Source organism: Leucoraja erinacea, chromosome 26 (assembly GCF_028641065.1).
Source record: "Leucoraja erinacea ecotype New England chromosome 26, Leri_hhj_1, whole genome shotgun sequence".
In the NCBI taxonomy this organism is placed as follows: Eukaryota; Metazoa; Chordata; class Chondrichthyes; order Rajiformes; family Rajidae; genus Leucoraja; species Leucoraja erinaceus.
Window position 1 is genome coordinate 1,475,153 of NC_073402.1, and position 20,350 is coordinate 1,495,502.

General features: G+C 41.5%; 1 protein-coding gene across 2 annotated transcripts in view; it reads left to right on the forward strand.

Moving 5' to 3' along the window:
• gnl2 (guanine nucleotide binding protein-like 2 (nucleolar)) overlaps window positions 1–20,350 on the forward strand; it is a 115,526-nt gene that overhangs the window by 64,189 nt on the left and 30,987 nt on the right. For both annotated transcript variants that reach the window (XM_055656044.1, XM_055656043.1), the window contains exons 3-7: window positions 366–460; window positions 4,816–4,955; window positions 14,175–14,359; window positions 14,866–14,932; window positions 17,185–17,343. In XM_055656044.1, coding sequence (XP_055512019.1) covers window positions 366–460; window positions 4,816–4,955; window positions 14,175–14,359; window positions 14,866–14,932; window positions 17,185–17,343 — 646 coding nt within the window. The remainder of the gene's footprint in view (window positions 1–365; window positions 461–4,815; window positions 4,956–14,174; window positions 14,360–14,865; window positions 14,933–17,184; window positions 17,344–20,350) is intronic.

Below are 20,350 nucleotides of genomic sequence, written 5' to 3' on the forward strand. Positions count from 1 at the left end.
ATTAACCTTGTAAACCTACGCTGCACTCCCTCAATAGCAAGAATGTCCTTGCTCAAATACTCAAGGAACACTTTGTCTCCTTTTTACCATGGACAACTGTGGGATTGTTTGACTGGGATTGAAATGGAGTTTCACTATTGATTCCAAAAACTCCAGTAATAACATACTTTTGGCTCATCTATTTTATTAATTGCCACTTTTTGATGAAGATATGAAAGCATATTTCCTGATTTTTGCGAGTCCACCCTCAAGTACATCTTGAAGTAATTTGCACCCAATTTGATCTCTATATATGCATACTGAGTCCATTTCAATCAGTGGGAAGCCAATTATGGGCTATTAATTGTGTATTATTTATTTTGAAGGAACAAGATTGGAAAGGTTATCAAGCCGCTGCAGTTCCAGTCAACAGTTACATCTGGGACGACAGCTCGAGTGGAACCAAACATCAAGTGGTTTGGTGAGTCGATATCGTCCAGGATGAATGTTGAGTAAATCACACATACTCACAGATCTGGTATAACAGTATTTATTGAGTAACGTATACAACACACTACAGCATGTTACTCCTACCATGCAGCAATACTAACTAACAGCACATGTCGAGTTGCGATATTATGAATGGTGTGGTAGAAGGCGGAGTTTATAATAATAATAAAGCATTACATTGGTAAGTAAAGTAACCAATCTACATCTTTCTTTGTAAGAATAAAAAGTGAAACGCATCTACAATAAAGTGATATAGAAGCATAGAAAATAGGTGCAGGAGGAGGCCATTCGGCCCTTCGAGCCTGCACCGCCATTCATTGTGATCATGGCTGATCGTCCCCAATAAATAACCCGTGGCTGCCTTCTCCCCATATCCCTTGATTCCACTAGCCTCTAGAGTTCTATCTAACTCTTAAATCCATCCAGTGATTTGGCCTCCACTGCCCTCTGTAGGCGTAGCAGGCGGAGCTTAAAATAATAAAGCACTACATTGGTTAGTAAGTCAAGTAACCAATCTACAATGAAGGAATATCCATATTTTGAATGTGGCACAAAAACTAAATGTTTCAATTTTAAATATTCACGCTAATCTCATGAATTCAGTAGTTGTGGGGGGGGGGGGGGGAGAGTTGTGATTAAAAAAATGGATTTCACTCTTTTCTTGTGTGAAGTGCTAATGCCCATTGGTTTCACACAAAAGGTCATGAAATTAGCCAAAACAGACATTTGAAATGTTCTTGGTTGGTTTACACCAAGAAGCAGCAAAGTGGCACCTATACAGTCTCCAATATAACCCAGGCTCAGTTGAACATAGCTTCTGACAGTTTTTTTTTTAATATTTTTATTAGAAGCATGTATACAAATAATAGTAAGCAACAATTTAATTACAGGTTTCTTACTTAGCTTCAGTTTTTAATTGTTTTTTTAAAGAATAAAGATAAAGAGAGAAAAAGATGAGAGAAACTATAATCTAATGGAGAGAAAAAGAAGACAAAAAAATAAATTACCAATAACAAGATTAGCTTCTAACCATTTTCTGCCTGGCAATCCTAACAGTGTGTCAGCAGAAACACAAGAGACTGCAGATGCAGAAATCCTGAGCAAAATTAAAGTGCTGAAGATACTCAGTGGAGTGATTGGCAGATGGACTGATACGTGATGACTCCCATTTACATTCCCATGCTGACCTTTCAGTTTTTAAGAAGGAACTGCAGATGCTGAAAAATCGAAGGTACACAAAAATGCTGGAGAAACTCAGCGGGCGCAGCTGCATCTATGGAGCGAAGGAAATAGGCAACGTTTCGGTCCAGCATTTTTGTGTACCCCTGACCTTTCATGGGAATGTAAATGGGAGTCATCATTCAGTTCTTTGCCTCCATTGCCAAAGTGAGGTCTCATGCAAACATAGAACATAGTGCAATACAGCACAGGAACAAGTCCTTCGACCCACTAAAACTGTGCCGAACACGACTCTTATCTGCCTGCACATAATCCATATCCCTCCATTCCCGCATAATTAAGTGACTTCAAAAAACATTTAAACGGCACTATTATATCTGCCTCCACCGCTACCCTTGGCAGTGTGTTTCATGCACCACTACCCTCTGTGTAATATTAAAAACAACTTGGCCTGCACATCTCTTTCAAACTTTACCTCACCCACATTAAACATATGCCCCACACTATTTGATATTTCCATCACAGGAAAAGGGTTTTGACCCTATCTAGGCCTCATAATTTTACATACTTCTATCAGGTCTCCCCTCAACCTTTGGAGTTCGAAAGGAAACGATCCATGTCTGTTCAACCTCTCCTTGTAGCCAATACCGTATAATCCATCTGCATCCTTTCTCCAGCTTCCAAATCCAGCTTGTATTGGGTGACCAGAATTGCGAGCAATTTTCCAGATGTGGCCCAACCAAAGTCCTATCAAGCTGCATCATGACTTCCTTCTTCTTTATATTCAATGCCTCGACCAATGCAGGTAACCATACCGGGCTTCATTACCACTGGAAGCACAGCACCTTGTTCCACTCATGTGGCATGCAACTCAAAGATTTGAACATTGAATTTTCCAATTTCAGATAATACTCTCCTCAGAGGAAAGAGACCACCAATCTAAGGGGAGACTTATCTTCACCTCTGTCCTTTGTCACATACTCCAGCCACCTGCCAATCACTCATTTCTCCCACCACCCCGTCCCCCTCCTCACGTGCAGCCACCTTTCACTAGCCCCACCCCTACCTCTCCATTCCGACTTTCTCCCCTCCCTCCCCCGCTCCATCTGAAGAAGGGTCCTGACCCAAAACATCGCCTGTCCATCTTTCCACAGATGAGTTCCTCTAGCCCTTTTTTTCCTTAGTAGGGTACCATTCTTTAAAGGCATATCTTCATGGCAACCAAGTACTCGGTTGCCAGTGAGGAGGTAAAGATGAAGGGGAGAAGGAGACAATCTCCACATTAAGCGAAGGATGCTTCTAATTCTTCTCGGTGAGATCAATAGTCAGGGTGAGAGTAAGGCCTTGTTTGCAAGGGGTTTGGGGAGCGTGAACCTGCGCCAGCCACCTCTCACAGGTGTGAATCTCCCTGCTCGTTCGACCAAAATAAAGTTTGTGTCTGCACAAGACATGACGGATATTCATTTATTAATCTTAGCAATGCAGGCAGTTCTATAAAAGAACGTTAGCAGAGGCTCCCTTGACTTATTGCTGATGAACAGAGTTTTTGTTAAGAATTTGGATTGTGGTGAGGATTACTTTGCATTGGGGACTTTGCAGGTCCCTTATGAAATGGATCTGCCTAATACAGACTCTCTTGTCGCTGTGCTGTCGCCATTCTCCCTCGTGTAGGAGCTGAGTCTGATGGTTTTCTGCTGGGCCTTCCACTCCTCATCCTGCTGCTCCTCTTGTGCTGCTGCTCATTGGCCTGCACCACATGTTCCCCGGACGCCGGGTCTACTTGCTGCCCTTGCAGCAGAACCCAAAGCATTCCTTTGGATTGCCATGTTGTGCATGAGGTCTCTGCTCCTGCTAACGTCCCTGGGCTGGTATAGGCATATGAATCTCGTTTTCAGATGACCATTGGCATTTTCCACAAAGAGTTTGGTACTTGTGTACCTCCCCCTGCAAAGTCATTCAGCAGGTGTGTTAAGAGTCAGGGTCAGCATCCATCCATGGGCTGTGAAAAATGTCTGGAAATTTGAAATGTTTTTGGTTGGTTTATACCAAGAAACAGTAAAGTGACACCTACACAGTGTCCAAGATGACCAGACTCGGTTGCACACAGCTCAATTTCTCCGAGAATGGATGCAGCATGTGGGTTTCTTGAAAACACCAAATTACTTTTTTTTTAATCTAAAATTATCTGGCATTTTATAAGTGGAAATTGCTCTGAGGAAAAGGTCTTGGTTATTGGGAAGCCTTTCTAGACATGCGAGTGTAGTCTAACTGCCACTATCTGTGGGAACCTGCGGCTTCTTATACTGGCTTTCCAGCAAGTACAGTCAATAATACTGGACAATCCCAGAGTCTGAGGTGCCACTTTCATCTCGCTGAAGCAAGTCAATCTCCCAATAGAGGCCCTGGCTGATCTCTCAAATGCTGGAGTAACTCAGCGGGTCAGGCAGCATCTCTGGAAAGAAGGAATGGGTGATGTTTTGGGTTGAGACCCTTCCTCAGACTAAGAATCAGCAAGGGGAACACTGAAAGTATGGGAACATCCAGAACCAAGCAGAACCTGCATCGATGCAAATATATTGTTCATCAGAGGTATCCTGGCAGGATGTGTTGACTCTGGTAGTAGGTTCTGTGCAGATGGGTATGTCTTGGTCCTGCACTAAGATCCCCCACCCATCTCATGTAGCCTGCCATTGCCATAATGGCCACTTCATTAATGAATTGTTGCTAGTGATCTATAGTTTAGTTTAGTTTAGTTTAGAGATAGAGGTTAGAAATAAGCCTTTAGCAACAGAACCCACACTGACCAGCGATCACCCATGCACTAGCTCTCTCCTACACACTAGGGACAATTTACAGAATCAATTAACCTACAGACGTGTACATCTTAGGAGGGTGGGAGGAAACCAGAGCAACTGGAGAAAACCCACACAGTCACAGGGAGAATGTACAAACTCCGTAGAACCCGTAGTCAGGATCAAACCTGGGTCTTGGACATTGTACAGCAGCAACTCTACCATTACGCCACTGTGTCTTTTAAAATAATAATGACAATAAAGTAGCAGGAATACTCTTGATTTTTCCATCCAATGTTGACACATTGAGCAGGACTTATTTTCTCAAAATAACCTTTTTATAATTTGTGCACAGCTAACACTCGAGTGATAAAGCAGTCATCTCTGCAAAAATTCCAGGATGAGATGGGCAATGTTATGAAAGACCCTTACAGACTAATTTTGAAACAGACCAAGCTTCCAATGTCCCTTCTGAATGACCGAGTCACACCTCACGTAAGTTATTACCTTTTGTTTGGTACACATTTGGATATTAAGCTGTAGAATGTGCTATTTCTAATGACAAAATACCACAGTGGTCAAATGTAGATTTGCCTTTGGCCTATTCTTATCCAAAATCTTGAAGTCGTTGGTGTAAAAGATGCTCTTGTTCTTACATTTCTGTCATTCAAGTTTTGTGTTGGGTTTATTGAAGTTTCTGGTTGTGTGATCAGTTGTTATGGCTGGCACCCATGGTTGACCATTCTTAATTAGGTGTGTAGTTTTAAGGTTTGTCTTATGGACTTAAATTGCAAACTACAATTAGATTACAAATTCATTATGTGGGGAAAGCAATACATAGAAATCAACTTCTAAAAATGTGAACTGTGCAGGATTTAGACTCATTTGATAGGGGTTTACATTGTTATTATAATGGGCTTTTTGGAATACTGTATTTTTGAATGTGTTTTGACAATATCATAAGCTTTATACTTATCAGTTATATCCTGTTTGAAATGAATTTTAACTTTGTATGGAATTTAAGTATAATCTTATAGGGTGGGCCTTTTCTCCTGACACTGGCTGTTTTGGAACGATTCACAATGCTCCTGCACTGGAGAAACGCGTGACTAATTCCCTAAAACGGCTTTCTTTCACAGGAATTTATCGGAGTCTTTCGAATTTTTTTTCCTCTGCCCTTCAGCATTTCTACAATTTAATCAAAACATAGATGAGACATTTTGATACTTTCTGGCAAATCTTTCTCATCGGTCATGGGTTTCGTGACTGTTGATGGTCCAAAGTTACTGAGCTAACTATTCTCAGAATAACAGAACACAAAATATGTAGTAACTTGATGCTGTGATCTAGTGCTTTTAGTCAAATATTTTTATCCAGATGTTGCTGGATTTAACAATGTTGTTAAAATATTTTTGCCACATATGCATACCATATTAATAGCAGGGCTATGGAGTCGTCGAGTCAGAATCGGAGCCATTTTGGCGTTGCTAGAGTCGGAGTTGGTAAAAAAGCTTCGCCTCCGACCTCAACATAAATCTGGCTCTGATAAAAATGCTCCAACAAGAGCTTCAAATTTGAAAAGACATTTGCAGCGTTACCACCCTAAAATATTAGAATTTGTAAATGAGAAAGATACAAGAACCAATAAAAATCTTACAACTGCATTAAAGTCAGCAAAAAACAAATCTCCTGTGGGACATACATCACGTACAAGGTTCATCACTGCAGACAAAGTCACTGTAACAATGACCTCAGAAATGTTTAAGAAACACCTTATTGAACTGGCTAAATGGAGAAATGGCTAAGAAACTCGGAGTTTCTCTGGCAAGGGAGAGCATCAGAAAACCTATACTTGAAGAAACCAAGAATTAAAAGGAAAAGCTTCGAAAAATGATGAAGTTTTGTTCATTAAAATGGATGCCACCACTCGTCTCAGAGTTAACTATTTTGCCATCAATGCTAGATTTGTTGATGAAAACAATAAAATAGTAACTCGGACATTAGGAGTAAAGGACACCAAACGACATCATGAGAGCATTTATCTCCAGAACTTAGTGGAAGACATTTTGAAAGATTTTGAAATTAAGGAGGACCAGATTCTATGCATCGTCACTAATAATGCTTCAAATATGCTAAGCACGATAGAAAAGATGAAGTTGAAGAAGAAAAAGTCACTACTGAAAGGGAGATCTCTGATGCAGATTCTGAAACTGAAACAGTGGAAATAGAACAGAATGATGAAACTAGATGATATTTTTGAGGAGGCATCTCAGCTCTGTCTAATCCAACATATGCGCTGTGCTGTACATACATTGCAACAAGCAATACGAGATGGATTGAAAGAAATCTATGCAGCTCCTCTGATAGGTAAGATGAGGCAAGTAGCCACAGCAGCCAGGAACTCTAAAATTGATGCTATCCTCCAGAGACGTACCAGAAAGGGAGCTATTTTGGACCAAGCAACTCACTGGGGCAGCACATGATGGTTAAGCGTTTGCTTGACCTAAAACCCTTTCTAGAAGACATTGATAATCCCAGTGTCTTACTGACTAAAAGTCAATGGAGATTGGTATCACAATTAGAAGCTCTGCTACGCAGTCACCAAAAAGCTGCAAGCAGAGTATTTAACTCCTGGTACATTTCTATGGGAGAAGAAATAAATAATATTTCACCTATCCAAAGCTGGAGGATTAATTGCTGAAGGAATTGTATCATCAATGAAGAAAAGAGAGGGTCTGCTACTTGAAAATCAGATCTTGTTAGCTGCTGTCTACGTAGATCCAATGAACCAAATCTTGTCAAGCAAAGATTAAATTGCTGAAGCAAAACAGGCCCTCTGTGATGTTGCAGTTTGGATAAAAGGGCTACTCGTTGAAAAGTCAGAACCACAACATGAAGATGAGAGTATCAAAATCCTTCTCATCCTCTTCAAACGATGAAGAGTCCGATTTTGCAAAATATTTGGATAAAATTGAACAGTCGAGAACAAACGTGTTCTCGTGCTAAGGCAACCTTTTGATGTTAAACGAATGGAATTTAGGCAAGATTTTCTTGGTGGTTTAAAAGAAGTAGAGAAACATGATCGCTCGTCTAAACTTACAGTACAATGTCATTCCTGCTTATCCAGAAATAGTAAAATTTGCAGCTATGATAGTAACAGCCATACCACCCACTCAGGTCAGTGTGGAGAGACTGTTCGCAACGAAAATAATTAAATCAGATTTAAGGGCTTCGATGAAAGAGGATCTGCAGAAGCAATTTTGTTCCCAAGGACGTTATTAATAAAATTTTAGATATGTATTTTTACATAGAAAATAGGTGCAGGAGGAGGCCATTCGGCCCTTCGAGCCAGCACCGTCATTCATGGTGATCATGGCTGATCATCCCCTATCAATAACCCGTGCCTGCCTTCTCCCCATATCCTTTGACTCCACTAGCCCCCAGAGCTTTATCTAACTCTCTTAAATCCATCCAGTGATTTGGCCTCCACTGCCCTCTGTGGCAGGGAATTCCACAAATTCACAACTCTTAGGGTAAAAAAGTTTTTCTCACCTCAGTCTTAAATGGCTTCCCCTTTATTCTAAGACTGGCCCCTGGTTCTGGACTCTCTCAACATTGGGAACATTTTTCCTGCATCTAGTTTGTCCAGTCCTTTTACAATCTTATATGTTTCTATAAGATCCACCCCTCATCCTTCTAAATTCCAGTGAATACAAGCCTAATCTTTTCAATCTTTCCTCATATGACAGTCCCGCCATCCCAGGGATCAATCTCGTGAACCTACGCTGCACTGCCTCAATCACAAGGATGTCCTTTCTCAAATTAGGAGACCAAAACTGTATGCAATACTCCAGATGTGGTCTCACCAGAGCTCTATACAACTGCAGAAGAACCTCTTTACTCCTATACTGAAATCCTCTTGTTATGAAGGCCAACATTCCATTAGCTTTCTTCACTGCCTGCTGTACCTGCACACCAACTTTCAAGGACACCCAGGTCTTGCTGTACCTCCCCCTTACCTAACCCCATTGAGATAATAATCACTGCCTGCCATTCTGAAAAGGACCCGTTCACTCCTACTCTTTGCTTCCTGTCTGCCAACCAATTTTCTATCCACGTCAACACCCTACCCCCAATACCATGTGCTCTAATTTTAGTCACCAGTCTCACGTGCGTGACCTTATCAAAGGCTTTCTGAAAGTCTAGATACACTACATCCACTGGCTCCCCTTCATCCATTTTACTTGTCACATCCTCAAAAAATTCCAGAAGATTAGTCAAGCATGATTTCCCTTTCATAAATACCATGCTGACTTGGACTAATCCTTTTACTGCTATCCAAATGGCCCATTATTACCTCTTTAATGATTGACTCCAGCATCTTTCCCACCACCAAAGTCAGGCTAATTGGTCTGTAATTCCCCGTTTTCTCTCTCGCTCCTTTCTTGAAAAGTGGGATAACATTAGCTATCCGCCAACCACAGGAACTGATCCTGAATCTATTGAACATTGGAAAATGATCACTAATGCGTCCACTATTTCTAGAGCCACCTCCCTGAGGACCCTGGGATGCAGACCATCAGGCCCAGGGGATTTATCATCCTTCAGTCCCATTAGCCTACCCAATACTATTTCTCGTCTAATGAAAATTTCTTTCAGTTCCTCGATCCCCTTAGATCCTCTGTCCTCCAGTACATCTGGGAGATTGTTTGTGTCTTCCTTAGTGAAGACAGATCCAAAGTACCTGTTCAACTCTTCTGTGATTTCCTTGTTCCCAATAATAATAATACCCCTGTCTGCCTTCAAAGGACCCACATTTGACTTTGCTATTCTTTTTCCCTTAACATATCTGAAGAAGCTTTTACTGTCCTTCTTTACTTTACTGGCCAGCTTCCCCTCATACTTCATCTTTTCAGCCCGTATTGCTTGTTTTGTTTCATTCTGTTGTCCTATGAAAGTTTATCAATCCTCTGGCTTCCGGCTATGCTTAGCTATGTTATACATCTTTTCTTTTAGTTTTATTCTATCCCTAACTTCTCTTGTTAGCCACGGTTGCCTCCTACTCCCCTTGGGATTTTTCTTCCTTTTTGGAATGAAATTATCCTGCGTCTTCTGAATTATGCCCAGCTACTGACCCTTTCCAGTTTACCTTGGCCTGCTCCTCTCTCGTGCCTTCATAATCCCCTTTGTTCAACTGCATCACTGCCACTTCCGATTTAACCTTCTCCTTCTCATATTGCAGATTAAAGCATCATATTATCATCACTACCTCCTTTACCTCGAGTTCTCTTATCAAATGTGGTTCATTGGACAACACTAAATCCAGAATTGCCTTTTCTCTGGTCGGCTCCATTACAAGCTGCTCTAAGAATCCATCTTGGAGGCATTCTACAAACTCTCTTTTTTGGGGTCCTGAACCAACCTGATTTTCCCAGTCTACCTGCATATTGAAATCCCCCATCACCACACTTTGTTACATGCCAGTTTTAACTCCTGCTGCAACTTACACCGTACATCCAGGCTACTATTTGGGGGTCTGTAGATAACACCAATTAGTGTCTTCTTGCATTTACAATTCCTCAACTCAATCCACAGTGAGTACCTTGTCAGACCCTATGTCTTCCCTCGCAAGGGATTGAATTCCATTCCTCACCAGAAGAGCTACCCCCCTCCTCTGACAATGGAAGAAACCTAGGACCGAAAGGTTTGTGTGTGGGAATGGGAAGGAGAATTAAAGTGTCCAGCAACCGGGAAATCAGGTAGGTTGAGACGGGCTGAACGAAGGTGTTCAGCAAAACGATCGCCCAGTCTACGTTTGGTCTCGCCGATGTATAAGAGTCCACATCTTAAACAACAGATACAGTAGATGAGGTTAGAGGAGGTGCAAGTGAACCTCTGCCTAACCTGAAAGGACTGTTGGGGTCCCTGGACAGAGTCAAGGGAGGAGGTATAGGGGCAGGTGATGCATCTTCTGCAGTTTGCTGGGGTAGGTACCTGGGTGGGGATGGTTTGGGTGGGAAGGGATGAATTAACCAGGGAGTTGCAGAGGGAACGGTCTCTGTGGAAGGCGGAAAGGGGTGGAGATGGGAAAATGTGATGAGTGGTAGGATCCTGTTGGAGGTGGCGGAATTTCCGGAGAATTCTGTGTTGTATGCGAAGGCTAATGGGGTGGAAGGCGAGGAGTTCTGTCTCTGTTGCGACTGGGGGGAGGGGGAGCAAGAGCGGAGCTGTGGGATACAGAGGAGACACGTGTCAGGGCCTCATCAATGATGGAAGAGGGGAATTCCTGGTCCCTAAAGAATGAGGATATCTCGGATGTCCTGGTATGGAACACCTCATCATGGGCGCAGATGTATTTTTGTAATGGGTTAAAATGTGGTGGTAGAGTCGGAGAGCAGGAGGCATCACAGAGGGGGGGGGGGGGGGGCAGCGAGAGAGGACATCTGCGCCCAAGATGCGGTGTTCAATACTAGGAATTTGCTGAGTGCTTCCAGACTTTTCAGTTTTGTTTTTACTATTTGTTATTTTTACCACAAATGCATATGTATTTTATGCAGAAGGATTTTATTCAGTAATTATTATTTATTCAACTAATTGAGTTTCTTTATGCTTGGATTTTTACTACTCTTAGTTTAATTCTCTCGCTCTGAGTGTGGCGGTGGGGGTGAGGGAAACATTTCCTATACAACTGCATACCTGCCTCCATTGTTTATCCTCACTTCCTGCTCATTCGGCACCAGCAACACTTGTTGATTGTTTTTCCAAAACAATGCAGGATTATACCAGAGTTGGCATTTACTTTTTAGTTTTATTTATCAAAATCAGCATTGCATTAGTCTATTCCAATCTCAGTAGGTTCTGCCATTTCTTGAGACATGTTGGGTAGGTAGCAAAAATAATGAGAGTTGGTGAAGGAATTTGAAAGGTTGGACAACATCTGTGGAGTGAAATGGATGGTCAATGTTTCGGGACAAGACCATTCATCTGAACTGTACTGTGAAAATACGAAGCTGTTGTCGATGTTGAAGAAATCCATTGTCTTTTTCTAATTTGTAGACGTGCATTAAAGATGGGGAAATGTTCAACATCAACTTTCCTGCAGCAATTCCAATATTTGCCCAACAATGGTTTTAATTATTGTTTCCTGACAGAGGAGTTATTGTTTGCTGTTTTCTGTTACTCCTCAAACTGAATGAACCTACAATACCTACTATGTTCTGTTGTGCTGAAGCAAAGCAAGAATTTCATTGTCAGGGACACATGACAATAAACTTGAACTTGAGTAACTGACAAATCATCCTTCAATTGCAGCTGGTTCATTGTCGCAGTTTGGAGTGTGTAATTTATTTAATAATAATAATAATAAATACTTTATTGATCCCCTCAGGGAAATTCAGATGTCCAGAAGCCCCCAACCAACAAACCCACAGATTCAAAACGAACGCAGACAGAAAATACATAGAATACACTGTGGACACTACCTGAGAGCAATAAATACTTAAAAAGACCAGTAATTAACAATTAAAAATTAGAAATTGCAAGAATGCATCCCCCTACAGCCTAAATATAAAATCTAATGGCTGCAGGGGTGAAGGATCTCCTGAACCGCTCCGTTCTACAGGGCAGGGAGAGGAGCCGGTTGTTGTTCCGATTTATTTCTTTCCTTGATTAATATCTTTCTAATATTTCCATTTTTGATAATCACTGCTGCCTTTGGAAATCACATCCACTGTAATTCTTCAGCTTAAAAAAAATCCCATTAAAAGCATAAAAACGTAACATTATACTGAAAATATTATGGGCTGAACTCACGAACCTTGATAATAGCTGCGTCAGGAGCAAAGGAATTTGCAGACTTCTCCATCTGTTTTAACTCATCTAACTGGAAATTCCTTTACTGATCACCTTTGTTTTGACTAGAAACCTTTCAATAAACCATAGTTAAATTCATTTAAAAAAAATACCTTGCTTAGATGTACTTGTCACGTGTCTGTAGGTATGTTCTCATCACCGTGTCTGCAGTCACATCCGCCTCCCTGTACAATACATCTTTTCCATCACTGATTCAGAGACATTACAAGAAATTGGTTTGGCATAAAATTACCAACTTGGTAGCTGAGTGTCTCCCTGCTTCAGTGACCTGGATTTGATTCAAACCTCTGGTGCTCATTGATCTCCCCTGGGGGCTCCAGTTTTCCCTTACATCCCTAATATGCAGATCCCTATAATAATATCCCTAGCATCTCTAATATAAAGACATGCAGTTTTTATGTTAGCTACTATAAACCCCGCTGGGTGTAGGTGGGTGTTTGGAGAATGATGGTACTGGCAATGGGATTGTCTGAGAGAATGGACTACATGGAATTGTGGGGAAATATGATTGCTCTGAGAGCCAGCATAGACTAGGTGGGCTAAATGTCTTCCTGTTTTGTTATGATATGAAACCATCCCTTGGCGAATTGAAATGAGGAATTGAAAATTATTTTTAGATAATCGGTTTAGTTTTCTTTGAATCTCAGATATCATTTGAATATATATATTTTTTAAAGAATGGCAAGTTCTATCGCAGGAAACAGTCCCTGAAATATGGATTGTTTTTGCTCCAAGACAAACTCGACATGGAGGACACAAAGTGCTGGAATAGTGCAGCAAGTCAGGCAGCATCCCTGGAGAACATGGATCGGTGAACTTTCAGGTGGAGGGATGTTGTAAAACATTCTTCACTTTTTTTGACCATGGTTCAATGAAAATTTCATAGTCAAAACAAAAGATGATTGTTAAATGAGTTCCTCATGGGTTGAGCGCAAACTGGTGAAGTCTTGAAATTCCTTTGCAAGTGTAGTTATTTCACTGGTAATGATTAGGTAGTTCAACCAGTGATTTCCTTAACATCTTGGGTCTTAAGTTCTTGTGCTTTTTATTTCATTTTGTTTTTGCAAGGTCTATCATCCATATGAATGATAATAAATTGATTTTTTTTTCATTCTCATTCGCTAGTTCTTTAAAGTAGCAACATCTGACAGACAAAGATAGATACAAAATGCTGGAGTAACTCAGCGGGTCAGGCAGCATCTCTGGAGAGAACAAGGTTTTGGGTCGAGATCCTTCTTCAGCAGTCTGATGAAGGGTCTCGACCCGAAACGTCACCCATCCCTTCTCCAGAAATGCTGCCTGACCCGTTGAGTTACTCCAGCATTTTGTGTCTCTCTGCAATTCCTTCTTACACAACCTCTGACAGGCAATTGTTTTACAGACTCTTCATGGTACTTCCAAATGAGCCCTCTTCCAATCTGAGCTTAGGTGATAGACGTTGCAGGGCTCTCTCCACTACTTTGTAGTCACGTTTGTCAAGTAATAATCAGTGGGAATCACTGTATACATGGGTTCACAAGTGTACATGTTCAGAAATCACTAACCCTGGTAGAAGGATAGATAATAGTGCATAGTCTGGTAGTGTTTTCTCCTTTCTTACAAAACCTGCCTGAATTTCATAATGTTTTGGGATGAATGATCCAGGACAGTCGTTTGTTTTTATCATCAACTCAGCATTATTGTGGCTAATTTTAACGTGAGCATCTGATACACGAGGTTCAGCATGGGGCTATGTCAAACATTATCTACTGAACCTGCCCTTATTTGTCTATATGTATCTGCTCTACGTGTTGAAGAATTTGTATCTGCACAAGTGCTAAAAGCAGAATTGTTTGATTGCAGAATTCAAAAGTACATATTCTGGATACAGAAACATTTGAAACAACGTTTGGTCCCAAAGCGCAGCGAAAAAGACCAAATCTTAGTGTATGTGATGTACATAGTCTGGTGGAAAAAGCTGAAACATCAGCGAAAGAATATGATCTGGAAAAAGACCGAGATTTGGTGGTGGAAGATACTGGAGTACGGTGAGCAAATCATAAACAATTGACTTTCTCAAATCCAGAATAATGTTTGCTTCAGGTTTATTGTTAGTTCTTTTGGATGACATAAATATTTTAGTAACCAAGTCCAAGTATGACATACAATTTCAGAGATATTGTCTATTAAAAGTTTTTCTCATTAGACTTTATGGAAAGACTAGAATCCTCTGGTACTTATGTTTTGAATTGTTTCTTATTCCATATTTACATAAACAGACATCAATACTGGTTGCATGCTTTATTTCACTTAAGTTTTCATAATGTTGTTGCCTTTCTGGCTCTGGTAAAGCAAATCTTGGCTGCAGAGTCCATATGAGTAATGTCAGCAGTTTGAATGTTGAAGGTATGCCCACTATTCTACAGTCAACAGAGCCTGCCAACAATTAGAGAATGTCACTTTATGGCTCAGTCAAAATGATGTTTACATGGATGGGAATTTGAAAGTTTTTATTCAATACTGTTTGTGATGATGGCAATTTCATTTTGTCTAGGGATGAAGTTAGAGAAGAAATTTTCAAAAAAGGACAGTCTAAGAGAATTTGGGGTGAACTATACAAGGTGAGTATTTTGAAGAATATTACCTTTAGATATCACCTATTGAATTTATACAAACTTAATTTTGAATGACACTACAATATTTTTCATAGTTGATAAAGTAGTGTATATTGATAAAAATAGAAGGTATTTTGTTTTTCATTCATATCCCCGTTTATAATTCTCAATGCTGCTTCTGGCATCTCATTAAGAGCATAGTTTAGTGAGCGTGTTCTGTTCTGTTTGTCCGATGAAAGAACAAACAACTCATTGAATCATCAGGTGGTAACATTTAAGAGGCATCTGGACAGATACTTGAATGAGAAAGGCACAGAGGAATGTGGAATCGATGGAGGCAAGTGTAATTGGTATACATTGGTATACATGTAATTGGTTGTCTCTTCATATTTCCATCAACTTTATGCGCCCCCATCCAACCCCTAATTTGTCCCTTCACCTAATCAGTGATATAGCATGGAAGCAGACCCTTCAAACCACCGAGTCTGCGCTGACCAGCAATCCCTTGAGCAATTTTCAGTCGCCAGATAATCCTAATCCTCACATCATCAGTATTCATTGTATGTTTTTACATACTTGGCTAATAAATTACAAAGTTGGAGGAAACTGGAGCACTACACAACACCAGAGGTGAGGATTGAACGCGTGTCACTGGAGCTGTGAGGCAGCAGCTCTACGACATGTGTCACTATGCCTCCCCTGTTGGTTTGTTATAACTGTAGATAGGAGTTCCTTTGCTTAACCACTTGTAGACCATTTAACAGAGGGGTACTCAATCAACTTTTGCTCTCGTGTGGCCAATTTCAACTTGCATCAAAAAATTATGGGTTAGATTTTATACTGGCCCTTTATGTGTATCATTTGCTAGGACACAAAGATTGAAGGGTAAAGAGCATGGAGCACTTTCTTGCCTTCACAACAACATACATGGCCTGTGAGAGAGCTAACACAGAACAGAGTATTGAAGCCTATTTTGTTCATTGGTTACATTTTTTCCATTGTTGAGATCATCACTCTGTCCCTATATTGGCAATGTCCATGGCCCTTGCACCGTTTCGGGTTGAGGCCCTTCTTCAGTCTGATTCTTGAGTGAAGAAGGGTCTTGACCCAAAACCTCACCCATTGCTTCTCTTCAGAGATGCTGAGTTTCTCCAGCATTTTGAGACAATCTTCAGCAGTTTTGACATTCTGATTCTCCAGCATTTTGAGACAATCTTCAGCAGTTTTGACATTCTGGATTAGTTCGGCAACTTGAGCGCCCTGGAGAGGAAAAAACTACAAAAAGTAGTAAACACTGCCCAGTCCATCGTCGGCTCTGACCTCCCTTCCATCGAGGGGATCTATCGCAGTCGCTGCCTCAAAAAGGCTGGCAGCATCATCAAGGACCCACACCATCCTGGCCACACACTCATCTCCCTGCTACCTTCAGGTAGAAGGTACAGGAGCCTGAACGCTGCCACGACCAGGTTCAGGAATAGCTACTTCCCCACAGACATCAGGCTGTTAAACTTGGCTCGGACAAAACTCTGAACATAAATAGCCCAGTATCTGTTATTTGCACTTGATCAGTTTATTTATTCATGTGTGTATATATTTACATAATGGTATACGGACACACTGATCCGTTTTGTAGTCCATGCCTACTATGTGGTTTGCTAGCTGTACTGTGGCTGAGAGGAGGACGCTGCAGGGAATTATAAAAACTGCGCAGAGCATTACAAACGCCTAACTGCCCTCCTTGGATGACATATATAGGGCCCGATGCTTGCGCTAGGCCACAAATATCAAGCAGGACACATCCCACCCTGCCAACCACCTTTTTACTCTGCTACCCTCTGGGAGGCGATTCAGGACTATGTAGACTAAAAAATAGTTTCTACCCATGTGCGATAAAAGAGCTAAATTCCAACAGAGAACACTGGGGAAGCAAAATGTAATTCCAAGAAATGCCGCCAAATTCTTTTAAATTCTTTTAAAATGCCTATTTATTATTTTATTAATAAGTGTACATGTGTGTTAATGGTTGTCGTGTTTGTATTTTTTTTAACCGGAGGAGATGTAATGGAATTTCGTTGGACAGTATTGTGCAATGATCATAAACGTATTCATCATTCATTCATTCATGTTCTGTTGTGCTGAAGCAAAGCAAGAATTTCATTGCCCTCTCAGGGACACATGACAATAAACTCTCTTGAATCATGAATTAAGCTTTTGAAAGTATTGTTTTCCTTGTACATTAATGTTTTTTTTCTTTTCAGGTTATTGATTCATCAGATGTTGTCATCCAAGTGTTAGATGCCAGAGATCCAATGGGAACACGCTCGCCCCATATAGAAGCTTATATAAAGAAGGAAAAACCATGGAAACATTTAGTGTTTGTGTTCAACAAATGTGACCTTGTACCTACCTGGGCAACTGTAAGTTAATTGCTTTTTATTTACAAGTTTAGCATTAGAGTCTGATCTTCAAATTTCAACATTTCTGTTTGTTATTAGTAATGGATCAACCATATGTGCAAGCTTACGTAATGGGAATTGTGATTTTTAAAGTCTTATTCCATCTGTTTCTTTAGTAACACCCTGCTAGAACAAGACATAATAAAATAAGTTCATTATCTAGATTCAGTGTACAAAATGTTCATGTTTATTAAGCAGTAAAACTCAGATCGGACTTGAATGGATCTGGACTGGCAAACTCAAATCGCTTTAGACAATAGACAATAAACAATAGGTGCAGGAGTAGGCCATTCGGCCCTTCGAGCCAGCACCGCCATTCAATGGGATCATGGCTGATCATCCCCAATCAGTACCCCGTTCCTGCCTTCCCCCCATATCCCCTGACTCCGCTATCTTTAAGAGCACCATCTAGCTCTATCCAGAGAACCGGCCTCCACTGCCCTCTGAGGCAGAGAATTCCACAGACTCACAACTCTCTGTGAGAAAAAGTGTTTCCTCGTCTCCGTTCTAAATGGCTTACCCCTTATTCTTAAACTGATTTAAGAATTAAGTCCTGGTTCTGGACTTCCCCAACATCGATAGCATGTTTCCTGCCTCTAGCGTGTCCAAACCCTAATAGGCCTTTTTCACGGGGCGACTTGACGCAAGATGTAGCCAGAGTGAAGTGGTCGTGGTCTAGCACGATATCACATGATATAACGGGGGGGTAGACAAAGAGTTCCCACGGTACTCGGCATTTCTGTTATTTGTGCGAGTGACTTGTCCGTCTCCCGAGCTTTCCCGTTAAATCTTGAATGACATTGTAGCCTGTCAAGTGTAATTAAATCATCACGTGGCACAAATGATGTCACTTTTTTTTTCACACACTATAAATATCCTCCCTTGGTTGAATTGGTATATACACACACAAAGCAGAGTTTTACTGTGTATGTGGGAGACACAGATGGAGTGAGCACAGTTACTCGGTCTTTACTGTGTGTGGGAGAGGGGGAGAAATAGACGTACACTCACAGAGGCAGAGTCTCTCAGCCTGTGTGAGAGGGAGGGAGGGAGAGAGAGAGAGGCACACACAAGGTGGATGTGAAATCTCACCTGCCTGTTTCAGTGACAGACACCCGCCGCCAGTAAATGAAGACCCACCCATCTGTCTCTCCCCCTCCTCTCCCTCGACTCCCCCACCTTCCTGCTGAGTTAAATTAACTGCTGCCTTCCTGCTGAGTTAAAGAGTTCCCACGGTAGTAAGACGATGTTAGTTGCGCCCAAGTTTAAATTTCCAACGTGTGTTTCAGAGTAAATCAAAAACTGTCTGAATCAGCAAGTTAGACACAAAATGCTGGGATAGATTCCATTTTTGGTCAGGACCCTTCTTCGGGATGATTGTAGGGGGGAACTGGAAGCAAGAAAAGACCGGGACAAATCAGGGCCAACAACAGATGACCTCAGCAGGGTATTTTGAAGAGGGGTCCCGACCCGAAATGTCGCCTAACCCTTTCCTCCAGAGATGCTGCCTGACCCACTGAGTCACTCCAGCACTTTATGTCTATATTTGGTTCCCTGATATGCCAATTGTTGGCTAGGGATAATGTGATCCCTAGAGGGAACCAGCGTTGCAAACCTTGGACTGGTTAACCAACATTTACTGCATGGGGGGGGGGGGGGGGGGGGGAGAGAGAGAGAGAGTGTAAGTTACTTAAAATTAAATAATTCAATGTTCATAGTGAACACGGTCACAAAATGTTGGTGTAACTCAGCAGGTAAGTCAGATTTGGGAAGAAAAACGTAAAAAGCTGGAGTAAGTCAGCGTGTCAGGCAGCATCTCTGGAGAAAAAGTATAGGTGGCGATTCGAATCGGAACCCATCTTCAGACATCCTAATAGGAATTGAGTCTGAAGATGTGTGTGTCTCGTCCCAAAACATCACCTATTTTTCTCTAGATATGCTGCTTGACTCGCTGAGTTACTCCAGCTTCCCTGCTTCGGAAAGGCATCGATCGCTGGTCAGCGAGGACTCCGAGCTGTATCTCTCAAAGAAGTGCATGTGAAAAATTTCTCACGGACCATAAAAATGCGGGACCTTTCAGTAAAGTCCCTTTTAAAGATTATAGTTATTTTCTTGAATCTCATTAACATGACTCATGAATAAGTTGATGTCCATATGCGGATGCAAATCTTTATTTTTTAAATTCAATCCCACAGAAGACAATTTTTACTCACCTTCTGTCCCCTCTGTCCAGCTTCCGGGTTCACTGTTTGCAGGAGTTCCCACGGTACACGCAAGAGTCAGTACGGATATCGCACTGGCCACTACGTGCATATAATGTTGCAATATTCAACCACAAGTGTACAAGTCACTCTTGAAGAAATTCAAGCTTGTTTGAATTTTCTCCCGAGTCACCAAGTTACACGAGTACCTGCCGTTAGCGCCACGGTGGTCCACGGTGGTCCACGAATGCTGTACGGTTATCGCAAGAGGTTCCCACGATGTTCAACTTTGGTTAACTCTTGCGTCAAGTCGCCCCGTGAAAAAGGGGTTTAAACAATATTATATGTTTCAAAAAGATACCCTCTCATCTTTCTAAACTCCAGAGTGTACAAGCCCTGTCGCTCCTTTCTTTCAGCATATTAACGTCTCGCCATCCCGGGAATTAACCTTGTAAATCTACGCTGCACTCCCTCAATAGCAAGAATGTCCTTCCTCAAATTAGGGGACCAAAACTGCACACAATACTCCAGGTGTGGTCTCACTGGGGCCCTGTACAAATGCAGAAGGACCTCTTTGCTCCTATACTCGACTCCTCGTGTTATAAAGGCCAACATGCCATTTGCTTTCTTCACTTTGTACCTGCATGCTTACTTTCATAGACTGATGAACAAGGACCCCAGATTCCGCTGCACTTCCCCTTTTCCCAACTTGACGTCATTTAGATAGTAATCTGCCTTCCTGTTTTTTATACCAAAGTGGATAACCT